The 17,091-nt window shown below is 50.7% G+C and overlaps 1 protein-coding gene across 2 annotated transcripts in view; it reads left to right on the top strand.

Annotated features, from left to right (window-relative positions):
- WNT5B (Wnt family member 5B) overlaps nucleotides 1-16,700 on the top strand; it is a 70,952-nt gene extending 54,252 nt beyond the window's left edge. For both annotated transcript variants that reach the window (XM_039570731.1, XM_039570730.1), the window contains exons 2-5: nucleotides 1,682-1,812; nucleotides 2,519-2,766; nucleotides 8,277-8,569; nucleotides 15,221-16,700. In XM_039570731.1, the coding sequence (XP_039426665.1) occupies nucleotides 1,682-1,812; nucleotides 2,519-2,766; nucleotides 8,277-8,569; nucleotides 15,221-15,679 (1,131 nt within the window). In that variant the 3' untranslated portion in view covers nucleotides 15,680-16,700. The remainder of the gene's footprint in view (nucleotides 1-1,681; nucleotides 1,813-2,518; nucleotides 2,767-8,276; nucleotides 8,570-15,220) is intronic.
- Nucleotides 16,701-17,091: the final 391 nt, after the last annotated feature.

Below are 17,091 nucleotides of genomic sequence, written 5' to 3'. Positions count from 1 at the left end.
AAGATGGAAAGGTGGGACGCTCTCATCTCTGCCAGCGAAAAGGTTTTCTGTATCTGAGGCTGGCTTGGAAATTCTTTAGGTGACATCACACCATGTCTGTGCAGACTCATTGTTTGTCATGGAAAAGCCATTCATCCATACACAACTTCCTTCCTCCCCAGACTCACGGAGATAAACTTTCCATTCTGACTATTCCCTATAGAAACAGACCCAAAACATGTATGCGTGGCTACACACACATACACCTCGCTGTCCCTCCGTCACGCTTGGGGCTGTGGGAGGAGGAAAAGGGAGGATATAGAAGATGTGAATAAAGTCACCCTGTTTTCTTCAGACATGGATCCTGCTGTGCCCAAGCAGTAAAACTCCCCTCCCACTGAGGTGCTGGGTCACACAAGGCTTTTTTGTCCTAAGGCTAATTCTGGCACTTGCAGCCCCACATCTGCCTGCCAGGTGAGATGGGCCACCAGCTGCAGGTACAGCACATCTGGATGGGGGAGGAAGCGAAGCGTGCTGCAAACAAACACAGCAAGTCCACCGTGGCGGGTGCAAGGAATTCGATAAAAAATATACTTCAGTCTGAGCTGCCGAGGCTGGTGATTCATGTCTCGGGTGCTGCTCGCGAGGCAGACGGCAAGGCTGGGTACTCGTGTACCGCGCAGCCACAGCCTGGGGGGACCCGCATGTTCAGCCTGCCTTTGGGGAGCCGCTGCTGCAGGGGCTGGGCTGGGCTGGGGGGACATCAGGCCCGGTGAGCAGGCTGGGACGGGGGGCATTTTTCCGTGGAAGAGAGATGGGAACCGTGTGGTGCAGGGTAGGACAGGACAGTGGGAAGCCTCGTAGAGATGGTGGCAGCAGCGGCAGCGTCGATGGTGTGATACGGCGGCTGTTTCCCTACGGGCATGAAGGAGGCAGGGTGTGAGGAGCATGTTAGAAGTACCTGCGCAGTGCAGGATGCATGCATTCGCTTTCTGCCGGTGTCTGGGAGAGACAGGGCTGAGGAGCTGCCGGACTGCCCTGCCTTCGATGTTCGCGGTGATTCCAGTGGGGAAGGGAGAGGGTGTTTGCGCAAGGGGAGCCTTTGAAGCTTTTCTCCTGTCCACCTCCCCTGCCCATAACGCCATTAGGCTCCGGTGCCAGCCCTATCTGCACTCGTCGCTGGGGGCCCGGCCGAGCCTCGCAGACCCCCCGCCCGGGGCACGGGGCTGGGGCCGTGGCGCGGGGCCCCTCTGGAGGCCGTTTTGGGGAGGGGGCAGCTCATTTCCGAGCCGACTCTGCATTACAAAGGCAGCGGGGCTTTGATGTGCCCCGCCGGCTGCCCGCACACCTGCGGCCGCGGGGCTCCGGCACCGCCGGGCCGGGGGCGCATCAAAGGCGGCCGGGCCGGGGGCGGCCCCGAGGCTCCGGGAAGCCCTCCCGACGCCCGCAAGGGCGAGAACAGCCCCGAGCGCCCCCGGGCCGGGCCGGGAGGCTCCGGCGGCGGCGGCGGAGCCCCGGCAGCGCGGCCCCTGCCCCGGGGCCGGGGGCGGGCGGGAGGCAGGGCCGCCGCCGGAGCCCCCGGGAGGCGGTGGCCGGGGGAGGGTCCTGCGGGGTGGGAGGGGGCGGCAGCCGGGCTGAGCTCGCCGCGCCCCCGCCGCACGCAGGCCCCGCTCCAGGGCTTCTCCTCGGCACTTCTCCGCAGGGCGCCCCGTCCCGGCGGCCGGCTCCGCGGGGGCTGCCCCCGCAGCCCACCATGACCGGGCCGAGGCTGGCCCTCGCCGCCGCGCTCCTCTGCAGCTGCACCTCGCCGGTGGCCGACGCCAACTCCTGGTGGTAAGTGAGGGGAGCCGGCGGCGCCTTTGTCCGCCGCGGGCCGGGGACCGGGACCGTCCGGGGCCGGGCGGCAGCTCCCTGCCCTGCGCCCTCCGCGGGAGCTGCCCTGCCTCCCGGGCTTCTTTCGCAGCCGCTCGCTTCTCTCCAGGTTTCCCCCCCTCCCGCTGTCCCTGCCCAGTTTCGGGAGACGTGGGACGCAGCCCCTCTCCTCCAGGCATTTCTGGGCTCCTTTTGTACGGGCTCGCTGAAATGCCGTCTGGGCTTTAGGATGTGGGGAATGCGTAGGGAGTGGATGGGTAAGGTTTCCTACCCGCTGCCAAAAGCCCTGGGAGCAGCCGCGGAGCCCCCTTCCCCCGAAGAGCGGAAAATAGCCTGGCTCAAAGGCAGGCATCGCTCGCTGGCGCTGTGTAAAATAGCTGCTCGCTTTCTCGTGCAGAGAAAGTGCTGAGCTTTCTCTCTGCCCCCTCCCCATCCCGGGTGTCCTCTCTGTTTAAACTCGGGTTACAGACGAACAGTGTTGCTCCCGCTAGAGCCCTGGAAAAGCCTCGCATCTGGCAGAGCCGTGGAGGGAGGCAGCTGACATGAGAAATGCGCCCGGGCTCCCGGAGCGGGGCTGGGCTGGGCTGGGCTGGTGGGGAGGGGTGTCGGGCGCTTCGCGGAGGGGACTTCTCCCTCCACACTCCCTGGGATGTTTTTCTCATCGTAGGTCTTTGGCCATGAACCCCATCCAGAGACCTGAGATGTACATCATCGGCGCCCAGCCGGTGTGCAGCCAGCTGCCGGGGCTGTCCCCCGGGCAGCGCAAGCTCTGCCAGCTCTACCAGGAGCACATGGTGTTCATCGGGGAAGGGGCCCGCAGCGCCATCAAGGAGTGCCAGTACCAGTTTCGGCAGCGGCGGTGGAACTGCAGCACGGTGGACAACACTTCCGTCTTTGGGAGGGTCATGAAAATAGGTAGGAGCACCAGGTAGTGCAGAAGTACACGCAGCGGTACGGGGAAGTGCTGGGCGCAGGCCGGCTGTCCCTCTGCACCTCTCTCCCGTCCTTCAAATACACGTGCAGGAGTGATGAGCCCCATTAGCACGGCTCCTAGAGCTGCCTTTAAGGAGCTCTCCCGTTCCCTGGTGTGCAGGCGCTGCCCGAGTGCTGCCTGTGCCTGGGTGGTGGCATCAGCGCACCTCGGCCGCAGCAGGAGCCAGCTGGGGCAGCGGGGGGACACAGTTTGTTTCGGGGGGAGCACGGGAAGGTCAGGAAGAGGGGGAGCTGCCTCTGTTCTGTGTGCTTCTTTAAAGGTAATGAGGGACGAAGCTGGAGCCAGGAACAATGGCCCCGTGTTATCGTTCCCAGCATCTCGGACAGGGAATGCAGCCCTGAGATGTGGGAAATACGGGCATGGAAATTCCCCCCCTTCCCTGTACTGCCACTTTCTGTGTAAACCTAAGAGATTTTTATAATTCCTGCCCTGCTGGCCGTAAGAGGCGCATTGACAGGCCATTGCTGCACTTGAATTGAGGTGTGACCTAGCTTCATTGTCCCAGCTCCTTTTGAAATGCAATCATCGGATGGCAAGAAACTGAGAAATGGTTTGATATGTCCGACAGCCAGGCCAATAAAGAAAGGTGTTAAAACTGCCACACACAAACACACACACACACTCACTCACACTCTCTCACTCTCACAACCCCTGTCTGAAGGTTTTGTTTCCCACCCACAAAGCCAATCATTTACACTGAAGAATCAGAACTTTCTCGGTTGTGAGCTCGAGGGATGGAAAAAGACCTTCAGCTCCTGTATCCCCAGTATTGCTCGCACTTCTTTTGGCTTCGCTCTCAAAAAAACTGCACAGGCAGCAGGACACCAAGAGATGCATCTTTAATACCTCTGGGGCATTAAGGCGATAGGGCACAAAGCCCTGAGAGCTCTTCCTTTGATCCTGAAATTCATGTGTCATCCTAGAGAATTCTAGGGATATTTCTGCATGTGTTAGTCTTGCAGAATTCCTAATTCAGCCCACTAGAGCTATTCTAGTTCCTCCCTTTCTGCCCAGCTCATACCCCAACAATTCTTCTCTGGGGTACTCCCCTGGGAAATGCCGTTTCCTGACACATACTTCCAGTTCCTGTCACACATCCAAGGCATCTGTGCATCCTTGATCTCTCTCTTTCTGATAGCAAGGGTGGTGGCCAGATGGGGCTGCATGCAATTCCAGATTGTTAAAACTTGTGCTTTGGGGGATGAAAACTGGAATTTCATCCACCAAAGGAAAAGGACAGAAAACACACCTCCATCTCTCCTTTGTGATGTCACTCCCTCACATCTAACTTCCCTGAAAGAACGGTGTAAATTTCAAATCCCCAAAGAAATACTTGTGGCTCCACAAGGATGCAAGAAAATAGGAATCTCCTTCTGGAGCAATCCTCATTCTCCAGTAGCTTCGTGTAGCTCTAGGTTGGTGCAGTGAGAGGGTCCATAGTTGGAGAAGAGAAGTAAGGGTGAGCTAAGAGAGCAAAGATCAGAGCTGAAGGATGAAAAGCTGTCAGGAAGAATCCGAACGTGTACAGGAAGAAGGAGCTAGAGTGGATAGCGGAAGTGGGAGGATTTCTTCTCTCTAAAATGAATTTGGTCCTATTAGTTGAGATTGGGAGTAGATTTCTTTGTGTTTTGGTGAAGGCAGAGGTGGTGTAGGTATGTGATGGGTATGACCATTGCTCCTGCTGTTCGGTTTGTGCGTGTGAGCATTTGTTTGCTGAGCCCTGTTGTATCTGTAGTGGGAATCTGCTGATGGCAGTGTCTGTGAGGTGACTGCCTGCAGCTGCCCACTCTTTGAAAACCTGTCCCAACAGAGCTTTGAAACCATTCTCTGGTCAGTTAGAGCACGTTCAGATGCTTATACTCCAGCACAAGACTGCTCAAAAGAAAACTGTCACCAAAGGTGTCCTGGGATGTTCCGGGATCTTTGGTGATTCATGGCTGTTATCTGTGTCAGTGATAAGCTGCTGTGGAGGGAGGTGCTGCTTCTGCTCTTTTTTATAGCTTCACCTTCCGCTTTTACATTTTCCTACTTCGTAATGAGTCATTGCTTATCATTTCAGCAAATATATTTTCCACACTGGGGAAGAAGACAAAGCCTTTCAATCTCTCAGGTTATGCCAGATATAAAGTCATTCTTCCCTGGGTTCATACTGTGTGTCTGTCTCCTGTTTTCAACCTCTGAGCCCCAAATCTGGACCACAGCCCTTTTTCTGTACTCTGTGCCAATGGCACGAGAAAGGTCTGGAGACCAGAATATCTGCAAGAGTGCACAGGCATGCCAGATTGTTGTGGAGAGGGAGGGGAAAGGAGATAAGAAGGACCCAGAAGGTGTATAGTGTGCCAACAACCCTCGGCTGCCCACCCACCGATGCGGGCATGGCACGCATTACATGATGTCTTGAGCTGGACTAGATTGTGAGAGGGGAGGAGAACCCGACTGGGCCAAAGCCTGGGAGATCTTTCTGAGAGTGTTCACTCAGAAACCTGGAAGATCAGTTTCGTCTCTCTGTCACAGAACTTGACTCAGCTCAGAAACAGGAGAGCTGGTCGGTCTGTGTTTAATCATTACACCTTCATTTTGTGCTTTTCATGGGAGTGAGGCAGTCCAGGGATACAAAGCTTTTGGAGGGGCACCCATAGCAGTGAAATAGGCTGCTTTGGATCGTTGTTTTCCCCTAGTGTTTGTGTTGTCATGAGACTTGCTCTTAGCTTTTAAATATGGTTTATTCAATAACAATATCTAATGATGTAAAAAATTATCCTTCCAAAGTTTCTTCCTATTGTGTCAATATAGATTTTAGACTGCACATGTATGTGTATATATAGCTCTATGCATTATATACAAACACATTCCTTACTGCTACATTTATGAGGGGGAGAGGACAGAGCACCCCAAAAGGTCATGTTAGAATTTCCTTAGGGGGAGGAGAGAACATACCTCCTCCAGCAGAATCCTAAATGTAAGGCTGGAGTTTCCAGGTTAGTCCAGTCATTTCTGGAGCCAAAGATCTTATCTCTTCTGCCTTTTCAAGTGCTAAAAGGGGGGGGGGGGGGGGAAGATAGTCATAAAAGCAGGGAACAAAGAGAAATACTTTTTCCTTGTTTTTCTTTGAGATCGGCAAACTTCAGGGTAACGCTTTTCAAAACAACGAGTTGAAACTAAAACTTTTTTCATTAAAAAAGTTAAAGCGACGCGCTTTCGTGTCAGTCTGCCCAGCGGGGTCCGTTCTTCTCGCCTTTCCTCCTCGAGCAGCCGCAGAGAGGCGTGCCGTGGGAGCCGAGCCTTGCCTGGGTGCTGCCAGGTCGCATCCCCGCCGGTGGCCGCGGGCACAGGAGGGCAGCAGAGCTCCGCGGAGCTCCCGCCGGCGGGCAGAGCCGCTCCCGCGCCCCGCCAGAGATGTGGGAGAGGGCAGAACGGGGAATGACCTAACCCTGGCCCAATCCTTCGGGACCACAGCACGGAGGTGCAGAACTGGAGGGAACTTGGAGAGGACGAGCAAAAACCCAAGTGGTTTTCCAAGTATTTGCTTTGTGGGCAGCAAGGTGGGGAAAGACAAACCCCTCACCCTGATGTGACTTGTTCCAGGTTCTCCCACCGCCGTCCTCAGCAGCCTCAACAACGCGTGCAGAGGCGGGGGCTGCGCGCTGAGTTGTGCTTCTGCATCTGACAGGTGGAGATGGTTAAAATATGGACAGTAAAAGTGTAAATCCCAGTGTCTTTTCAGTGATCTCAGTCAGGCTGTAAGGATGCTAAGCACCTGGAGTCATGCAGGCTGTTTTATGAGCTGTCACAGTGTGAGGTCCTTTCCTTGCATGTATTTTAATCCCTATAGACAGGGGAATGCTTTTCTTAAAAGGATGATTGGTGTGTCCTCAGGGCTTTCTCCATACAAGTAGGGGCAAAACTGCATATTGGACTGTTATCTTAAAATACCCATAACATGCAAAACAAACCAGATGAGTAAAAGCTTGATTTTGGGTCCCTTATGGGCCAGTTTCAGCTGAGTTGCCTTAACTAGGAGTCACTCCTCTGTATCTCTTGGACCAGGGAGGTTTGGTGAGGATAGTTCTCTTCTAATGACCTGCGAGTAAGGACCTCCCTTCTGTATTATGTGTCCTGTAGCATTTTATCAGCTGTGTTCCAGAGCAGAAACCCTTGGTGTTCATCTCTCATTTAGGATAAAAAATGAAAAGTTGTTCTGCAAGGTGGGTGCCATTTACAGCCTCACCTTTGTCTTGGGTCATTACCACTAAGCTGGTGATGAGCTGCTATTAATTAGAGATTGTCAGCACGTGCAAATTGGAACAAGAGCACACCAAATGCATCAGCTCAGCCCTGCTGAGGGAGCTGGCACCGAGAGCCTCCTGAGCTGGTGATAAACCATGCTTTGAGGATTTGCCCTTTGAAGTCATTAAAATTTGCTTGAGAGCATCTTGCTGGGGTTTGGTGTGAGTAGCCTTTCACAATTAGATTGCTTATTCTAATGACGCTTTGGCAGTTGTTCTCTTTATCACCTGGAAGCTTGGTGATGAGCACAATGGCTCTGAAGGTGTTGGTTTAGCTATTTATTAGACATGTGGTGAGAGTGCAGGTGTGGATTGCCTCCTTGTCGCTCTCGCCCTCTGCAGACACTCAGCACTCCCAGTGCTTGGCCTCGTGCAGTGCACTGGCTGTGCTGGTGCCCTGGTCACGCTGGGGCTGCATCCCTGCCAGGAATACAGAGCTGGAGACCAGATCCAGCTGCTTGGCTCAGCTGCTGAGCTGTGTAGGGCATACACGCCAAGCAGGGCAGTCTCTAGTAAACCTGCTAGTGGAAAGTCTTTTCATTTATTATGGTCTACATGGGAGTTTTGCTTCTCCAGCGCTGTGGTTCTGCAGGCAGTGGAAGAGCCTCTGTCTTGGTGCTGTACTGTAAAAATGAGTTTCCTTCACTTCGTCTACAAATAATTTTCAGCTGACCTTATGTAAACCAAAATAAGTTCAATGAAGAGGAGCCCATAAAGACTGCATGTCCCAATTAAATGAAAGCCATTCCAGAATAATAATTGGCTTAACCAGAGTGCTCCTTTTGCACAGACCCAACCTCATTACTTGTTCTTAATGATTATTGGCAAATGCAGTGGCAACATCAGCAGCTGTATTTTCAGCAAGTGAACAACCCTCTTGCTGGCTGAGAGTTCCCTCCAGATTAGAATGAAAGGATAAGTGATGGGGAAAGAGGCTGAGCAGTCCCTGCCTCTGGAGCCGCTGTCCAGAGCGCGGGATGGAGCCCTTGCACTTGGCCATCGCATTCCTTCGTTCCAGTGAATCCTGTGCAGCTTCCCAGAGCACACCATGCCCCGCTGTCTGTAGCTGTTTGCGCGCTCCTGGCCGCGTGTCGCGCACCAAGCGAGCTCTGCTTGGGGTTAATTTGCTGTCACCCTCCCTGCAGGTAGCCGAGAGACCGCCTTCACCTACGCCGTGAGCGCGGCCGGCGTGGTGAACGCCATCAGCCGCGCGTGCCGGGAGGGAGAGCTGTCCAGCTGCGGCTGCAGCCGCACCGCCCGGCCCAAGGACTTGCCCCGAGACTGGCTGTGGGGCGGCTGCGGGGACAACGTGGAGTACGGATACCGCTTCGCCAAGGAGTTCGTGGATGCCAAGGAGAGGGAGAAGAACTACGTGAGAGGTTCGGAGGAGCAGGCTCGCATGCTGATGAACCTGCAGAACAACGAGGCTGGCCGCAGGGTAAGAGGAGTGCTGACCCTTTCCTTTTTCACAGAGGGGGAGTCAGAAGGCTGGAGGTAGCTGGAGATCACATTACTTGGAGGTTTGATGGGGGATAGTCCAGTGATGCCCCAGTAAAAGTGTACAGTCACATGTTCTGCGTTTTTGTGAATATTACAGCCAGTATTGACAGTATTCCGGTTTTACTGTCAGGCTTCCACTGCCAGCTAAAGCCAGTGAATTTTGGGGTCTGTTGAGACACTGTATGGCAGACATATGCAGACATCCACGCCCTTTCCAATTAAACTAGGTGCTGTAATGGCCCATTTTTAAGGTTTTATGTCTAAGAAATCAGCTTCCCAGAGTTCTGGAAGTGACAGGCTGGTGGTGGAAAGAAGAACCTTTTGGCATGTAGCGTTCTCTTCTACTACCATAATTTAGATTTTTGGGAATATAAGGCCAGGAGCCTGGCTCTCTCTGAAACCAAGGCCTTGCTCAGTTACTGTGGTACTGGGCACCATAAATAGTTTGCATTTAGGTGAGAAACATTTTCTGAGAAGATTCACAGTTTTGATCTGAGGACCCCTAGGGATGGAGAGTCCATCACTTCCCTTTGTAGTGTGCTACCAGCATTAATCACTGTTTCAACTCTGAACCTAATGATCATTTGAATTTATCTGGCACCAGCTTCCAGTCAGTTCTTTTTCTGACTTTTACAGCTAAATCCAAAACCCTCTTAGTAATCAGAATTTCCTTGGTATACAAGTATTTATCTACTGTAATTTATTCACCATTCTTTCTTGACAAACTAGATTGAGTGCTGAAGACTCACTCACTTTCAGAGGTTCTCATCAGCCATCAAATCATTTTCCCGTCCCTTTCCAATTTTCCCATACCCTTTTGTATGCATTCAGTGTATGCACTTCAGCTTTTCACACAATTCCTCTGTCTGTGATTAATAGCCTGGAAGGTGTAGCATCATTCACATGCAGTGCAGCTGTGTAATCCTGCCTCTTTCCAAAAGCAGGACAGGAATACTAGCCTGAACATTTGTGCATTTCCCCCAGGGTGTTTTAAATTTTTATCATTCTTCCCTAGAAGTAAGCTTTTCAAAGGTTAATTTTATTTCTAATACATGTTTAAAAAATCCCATTAAATGTACTTAGTCTTGCTCTTCTGCACATACTTAACTAATATCCTTAGTTTCCTTATCAATTTTCTGCCCTTTCTTACTTCTGATTGTTACTGAATCATCTTTCCCTTTCCCTTGGATGTCTGTCTTTTCTGCATGTAATTCCAGATTCATTTTGCCACCAAAGATGATTTGTTCTATTTTTTTGGTTGTGAAATCAATGTGTTAGGTGGAAGCATTGCAAGTACTTCATGGTTCTTTTGCAAAATCAAATCGGGGTGGATTTGCAGTAGGTGAAAACCTGGACTTGAAAGCTGTGTAACTCAGTGAGATTTGGTTTGGGATTGGGGTTGTTTTTGGCTTGGATGAGGCTCTGCATTTGCTTAGAAATGGGGGGTGTGTGGTGGAGTAGTAGCCTGAATGTGACATTCTTTTCTGCGTTACTTGCTCTGAATATGCTACATATCTGGAGCATGAACTTGGATTACTACAAATAAATACCCTGCCGAAAGCAAGGAGTGAACATGAGACTCCAGCAGCCAGTCTTACTGCCTTGAGGGGTCCAGAGACAGAGTACAGCCCCTGGTCTGAGGTGAACTCAGTAACACAGATTAGATGAACACAAGTCGTTTTAGATTAGACTAAATTAAATGGAAGTATAAACCAGTGTGTAATTAAGCTTGTGGATTAAAAAAAACCCAAACCACAAACTCTGATAAACTAAGGGAGCTGGTTAATAAGCTCAGCCAAGGAACTGGATGTGGAGGAGGTCTGAAGTCTTTCAAGTCAAAGATGCTAAAGCCGTTACAACTCTGCATGCCAACAAGAGAAAGAAGGTTGTAGGAAGAATATCCAGGCCTCACTGAATTAATAACTGCCACAGAGAAGCTGTGAGGAATAGACCAAGAGCCTACTAAGAATGGAGGAGAAAAAAAAGATAGCAAATAAATAGTGAAAAGCTCTGCCTTAGAGGTCAAGAAGTGTAAAGAGGAGGTGAGAACAGTAAAAATCATGCTGAGTCACACCTTGCAAAGGCTAGTAAAATAAGCAGCAAAAGTTTTTTAAACTTTGCAAATTGGAGGAGGTTGGAAGAAAGGAGACAGCCAATGAGGATGGGGCTGAGTCTAAAGCAGAGAAGTTTTGGTACCCTGAGTGAGTGCTTTGCCTGGGACGTCGAGTTGGAACAGGGGGCATTGGATATCTCAGAGGAAAATAGGAAATAATTTGAGAAGAATCTTCCAAAAGTTGATCATACAATCATTTAGAACATCACCGATTTTCTCAAAGCAGGCTAGATCTGATTGATCTCATTTATATGAACTTCAGTGAAACATTTGAGGTATTGCCCACACGGGAAATTCTTGGTCAAACTGGGAAATACAATGAAAATCGCAGTAGCTGTGAGATGGACAAGAAACTGGTTCAAGGAAAGACGTCAGTAAGTTGTGTAAAAGAATGGAGCTTGATTTTAATGGAGCTTGATTAGCAGAGCTCATCAAGGACTTGCCCTTAGTATTTTTGTTTCTCAGCCTCAACACAAGCATTACGAATGGGCTGATGAACTCTGCTGCTGATGCAAAGGTGGCAGGTATTATGACTACAGAGGAGAATCTGAATTTTGTACAGCAGCTAATGACACTCAGTAAAACAACATTAAGCCCATCATCTGAGGCCTTGTATGAAATACCTCTTCAGTCATTAGGAAAAGAGTAGGAAAGAACTGGTCGCAGCAGTCGGCTGCAAATGACTGCAGATGTAATGTGGCTTGGAAGGTGGTACATATCCTGTAACATACGAGACATAAGTCTTTTTATACAACATGGGGAATACTAATGCCATTGTATTAAGCTCTCGTGAGGCCCCAAAGTATTGTATGTTCTCATATTCCCAAGTAAAATGACCTCAGACTAGAAAAGCCTTGTTAGGGCTGACCCAAGGGATAGGAATCTTTTCGAAAGAAAGTGGGCTAGAACAGCTTGCCATATTTAACCTAGTAAAGTGAAAGTGGAGAGAGGATATGACTGATGTCTGTGTTCGTGGGAGAAATAACAGGGAAGGAAAAGTACTTTTTAAGCAAAAAGCCAATTTGGCACAATAGCAAATGGGCATAAAGTAAATACACATATGCTGGAAATCAGAAAAAGATATTTTATTGTTGGAATAGCAATCAGAATAATGGTGGCTGAAAATGTAATTGCTTTTAAAAGGGCATCCTATGCATTTAGGGAAAATGTTACTTGAAGCAGTGCCCACAATAGCAAGAGATCATAGCTAATAACCCAGGAGGTCCTGTCTAGTCCTGCATCCCTAAACCTCTCAGATACTGCTTTTGTAAGTAGGAAGGTGTGTATGTAACTCCACATTCCCAGAAGTTTATGCTGAAAGAAAGGACTGCTGGAGACCCAGCAGTGAGCACTGCAGAGTGGCCACCAGCTGCCATCCCACTACAGCCCTGCCCTGCTGTCACAGCCAGGGTTTCAGCTGATACCTCCTGATTTGTAGGCAGATTTTTGGCATGTCCCTTCACTCAGTTTCCTATGGGTGAGAAAGTTCTCCTTGAATCCTGAGGGGCTCTGGTGGCAGGAGAGAGATTGTCCCTTCTCTCCGTGGTTCTCAGAAGGAGCTGGGCGGGGACAGGAGGGGATCAGAGGTCTTTTATCTTTCAGGCAGTGCTGACCCCATCACCCCTTCACTCCACATCGGAGTCCTTGTGGTGGTGGCTTCTGGCTTTATTGCTCTTGTTTGTTTGTCTTTGGCTGTTATCTCAATACCTCCTTTCCTTCCATCTGTCTTTCTCTTCCAGCTGGTCTCCATTACCCTCTCTTGCTTACCCCCACTCCTTATCTGTCGCTCTGTCTGGCAGAGTCTGGCAGTCAGTCCTTCCACGCTGTTTACCCAGTCAGCAAATGGCAGCCCTCAGTCATCAGTCACTCCAGCCACTGCCAGAAGAGCCTGCAAGGGGGTCTGGCTAATTGACCACGTGGGAATTACCCATTAATTCTCTTCCTGTTCCCATTCTTGCACAAAAAGAATTGGAAGAGAACTTGGGCTTATGGGAAGGGGCTTTAAGCCTTTCCATTAGAGGCATTTTCAACCTGTTTAAGTGGCATGGCCATCGATCAGATCCTGCCCTCAGAACTGCATGTGGGGTCTGTTATTCTTTGCCTTGACCTGAGCCTGGTCGGAGAGGAATTCTCCAATTTCCTCTGCTTTCTCCTCATCTGGGCAGGGAAGGGGGACAGTGGGAGAGCAATTCAGCAGCAGAAGCTGTGGTTGCCTCCACGGGACATGGGTGGTGGGAGCTGTGGGGGCTCAGTAGCGCCGTGCTCACCTGTGATAACCGGTAGCACTGGCCTTCCCCAGAACAGCTACTGCCCACATGGGCGAAACAACAGATGTTTTGAGCATCAGTTGCCTAAAGCCAAGTCAGAGTGAACTCATTCCCATGACATTAACTGAAGGGGATTGAGTTGCAGTGTTTTTCTAAAGGAACAAAGCCCAGGATTAGGAAGAATCATAATACTTTATAAAACCACGTGCAAGGGCAAGGGAGGCATGAGTGGCCTGGGATTTGACAGAACCATAACCAAAAAGTGCTAACACAGGCTTATAACAAGCAGGCTGGCAGTGCAGTGAGGATATAGTAAGTGTCTGGGGCTCAGGAAATTCAGCTGTAGCCTGTCTGGTCATAGTACAGCAGGAATCCTAAAGTAACGGTGTGGTTGGTCCTCTGCAGCTGTAGTTTGATCCAAGACAAGTGCTTAACTCCCAGCTTGTAGCTGTTACATTGCTCCGTCAGGGATTGCCTCAGTAAATTGAGCTCTGAGGAGCAGAACTAAAGCTCTTCTGTTTCAAGGACTCACTCCATTGACTTTCTCAGGAGCTGGATTGGCCTCCATGTGATTTAGCCATTAAGCCAAATTGAATCTTCACTAGCTGTCAAAAGCACTAGACTTTAGTTAGGCAAGGAGCAACCAGTTGCTGTAGGAGAACTCTGACCTCTCCCTGCTGGTCCAGAACGTTGTTGTAGGCAGAAGGTTTTGCTTGCAGTATGCTCAATTGCCTTAATCGCCTTGGCACGTGAAAGCAGAGAGCCGGGAAGCTTTCTTCTGCGTCAGTGAGTGAGGCAGAAAAGAAACCTCTGTGCTTGGCTGCTTTTTTTTCAGCAGAAAACCTGGCTGGAAGACACATCGACATCTCTTTCAGAGCACCCTGTTTTGTTCTCATGTTCCTTCCTCTCCCCCACCAGATACAGCTGGTGGTAATTTGGCAGCTGATGCCAAACATCTCTGCTTGGCATGCGGGATCTGGCAGAAGCACTGCAGGATGCAGGATGGTCTCGGGAGAGCAGATGTGAGCCTGATGGGGAGAGAATGAGGAGCCAAGGGATGGGGGATCAAGCTGCTGTAACATGGAGCAGCTCTGATGGTGGGGGGATGCCCAATTCTTGCTTTGCAAGCTCTGTCAGTGGCTGAGAGCTGTCAGGATCTCACACAGCGTTGTGCTTTTGTACCCATCTCTGAAATGAATGGGAAGAACAAACCCAACCTGCATTTCAGTTGATTTTCCTTGGTTTTTATTTCTCAGTGCTTCTCTGGCCTCCCAGCTGGTGTGGGGAGGAGGAGAGTAAACACCGTTCCCCTTCACATCCTGTGCTCGCTCTGATGAGGGTTTTACACTCACTGCCCTGAATTTCAAGACTCTTTGCTAACTTTGATGCCGGATTTCCAGGGGTATGATGCATGTGCAGCCCCCGCAGGCTCCCGAAAACGTGGCTGAAAGTGTCTGGGAACAGGCAGCACGGAAAGCTCGCGTGTGCTGCTGAAATCCTGGCTCTTCTGCCTGGCGACAGCCCTGCTAGTGGAGGGAGCCGGGCACGAGATGGCGCAGGAACGCAGTGAGGGCTCCTGGCTCAGCCCTGCGCTGCCCAGGGATGCCTGGTGAGCACCTTGAGCTCCCTTCCAGGGAGATGTGTCCGTCCTGTGCACCACCAGCCCTGCCTGCCTCTCTCTGGACACTGCCCCTGGACGAGCTCCTCTGGGGAGAGAGGAAGGGAAAGGGTGTGGGTCCATGGATTTATTTCCAAAGGATGCAGATGTGTCCCTGTAACGATAGCGTCGGTTCCTGGTGCGGGTGGTAGGAAATGGGCTGGTTCTGCAGCACTGAATGGAAAAAACATGCCACACCGTGGTGGTCTGTGAGGTGGGGAATTTCCAGAGTTCACGTAAAGAGGACTTCTCTTCTTCTCCTGCTCTTGACCCTGCTGTCAATCCAGAAATGTGCCGGAGGGAAAGAAGGTGGGGTGAGGAAGTCGTGTTTGCAGGCAGCGTGACCAGAAATAGAAATATTTAGGGAACAGGAGCACAGCAGTCGCAACAGGGGGAGGAGAAGACCTTTGTCTCTTCTGAAGGGCGAAACAACAGAAATTGCGGGATAATCAAAGCGGTTCTGAAAGCGCGATGAATTCATTGTAATTAAGCCAGCTGCCAGTGCAGCAGGAATAAACACAGCTCTGCCTGATTGCATTTCTTTCCCCACAGGCCGTGTACAAGCTGGCAGACGTGGCCTGCAAGTGCCACGGCGTGTCGGGCTCGTGCAGCCTCAAGACCTGCTGGCTGCAGCTGGCTGACTTCCGCAAGGTGGGCGACCTGCTGAAGGAGAAGTACGACAGCGCCGCGGCCATGAGGATCAGCCGCAAGGGCAAGCTGGAGCTGGTGAACAACCGCTTCAACATGCCCACCCAGGAGGACCTGGTCTACGTGGACCCCAGCCCGGACTATTGCCTCCGCAATGAGACCACCGGCTCCCTGGGCACCCAGGGCCGGCTGTGCAACAAGACCTCGGAGGGCATGGATGGCTGCGAGCTGATGTGCTGCGGCCGGGGCTACGACCAGTTCAAGAGCGTGCAGGTGGAGCGCTGCCACTGCAAGTTCCACTGGTGCTGTTATGTCAAGTGTAAAAAGTGCACAGAGATCGTTGACCAGTATGTCTGTAAATGAAAGGAGCCACCAAAGCGACAAATCTATATTATATAAATCTATATAAATATATTTTATATTTGTATAAATAAACAGATGATGATAATAATTAAAGAAGCTTATTTAAGAGACATCTTGGTTTTGAAATTTCCCCCATCAGGCCAGCTAATTCGGCATTCCTTCAGTTCTGCTGGGGAATCTGTCTTTGGTTCCATCTCCCCTTGGACGTTTCAGTCAGTGTGAGGAAGCTGAGGAGGTGCTGGCAGAGCACACCAGCACGTGCTATTTCATTACAGAAAGCAAGCCAGTGAGAAGGTGACGAGTGGGTTCTTTCTTCTTTCTGATCAGTAAATCTCAGCATTTTGCAATAGTTAACTGCACATTGCAAATTACAGCCATACATGGGTGAGTCCTAGTTATTCAAATTTCAAATCCTGCACTGGGGAATTCAGAACTGATTCTCGGTCCCTCTAAAGGGCTTTGTCTCATTAGAGGGAAGGTTAGCTAAGGCTGCAAGGGTATGGCTTAAAATCCGCAGTCTTGTAAACCATTCCTGGATGCTCCCCAGACCACAGTGGGGTAGAGGAAAGTTCGCAGCCTGCTGTTGTGAGGAAGGAAGGTTCAACCTGTGGCTGACCAGTGCACAGCCGGGGAGTGCTCCTGAAGCCAGCACCCCGCTCTTCCATACCGCCTGGGCCGAGGGAAATCTGCCCAGCTCAAACCACATGGCTCTCTGTGTGAGCGATTTTTTTTTTCTTTTCCTTTTAATCCCGTGCTGAAACTTAAGTTTTCACTACAGAGGAAAAGCTGCTGGTGCCAGGGATGTTTGCAGAGTATATTTTGTCAGTGGAAAGAAGCACTGCACACACACACACGCACATGACTGCGTAAGCATTCCTCATCCTGCTGCCGGTTCTCCTCTCTGAAGTGGATGCAGGTGGTCACCTTGTTCAGCTCTGTTAAATCCTCTTCACCACCAGCCCAGTTGTATAGTTTCTCTTTAACATTAAATGCCCCCCAATGGCATTTCTTTCCCTCTGTTGCTTGTGTACCTGTGTGTTTCTGTTTCATTCTTTCGGTGAGGTCCTTTTATTTTGCCGCTCTGTGTTTCAGAGGGCAGGGGCCGTGCTCTTCCCCGGCGTAAGTTAACCACAGGAACGTGTGCTCCCAGAGAGTGGGTGTATGTTCACCAATGGAAATCTTTTCTATGTTTTTCCTTGGTAATAAAAGACTGTAATAAAACTGTACCAGGGCAGAAGACATTACCAAAGTCTGCTAATCAGTCTTACCACGTTGGGATTTTAGTACAATCCAATTCCTAAAGCAGGGAGCAAATGCTGTTTCTAGGACAAGACATTTCCTGTACCTCTCAGCATCTGCAGAGTTCATTCGCAGTCAGAACAATCAAGAGAAGCCAATTCCCAAAATATAAG

Source organism: Corvus cornix, chromosome 1A (assembly GCF_000738735.6).
Source record: "Corvus cornix cornix isolate S_Up_H32 chromosome 1A, ASM73873v5, whole genome shotgun sequence".
Taxonomy (NCBI): Eukaryota; Metazoa; Chordata; class Aves; order Passeriformes; family Corvidae; genus Corvus; species Corvus cornix.
The sequence above is the reverse complement of the archived record's forward strand: the minus strand, read 5'-3'. Positions and strand labels throughout refer to the sequence as shown.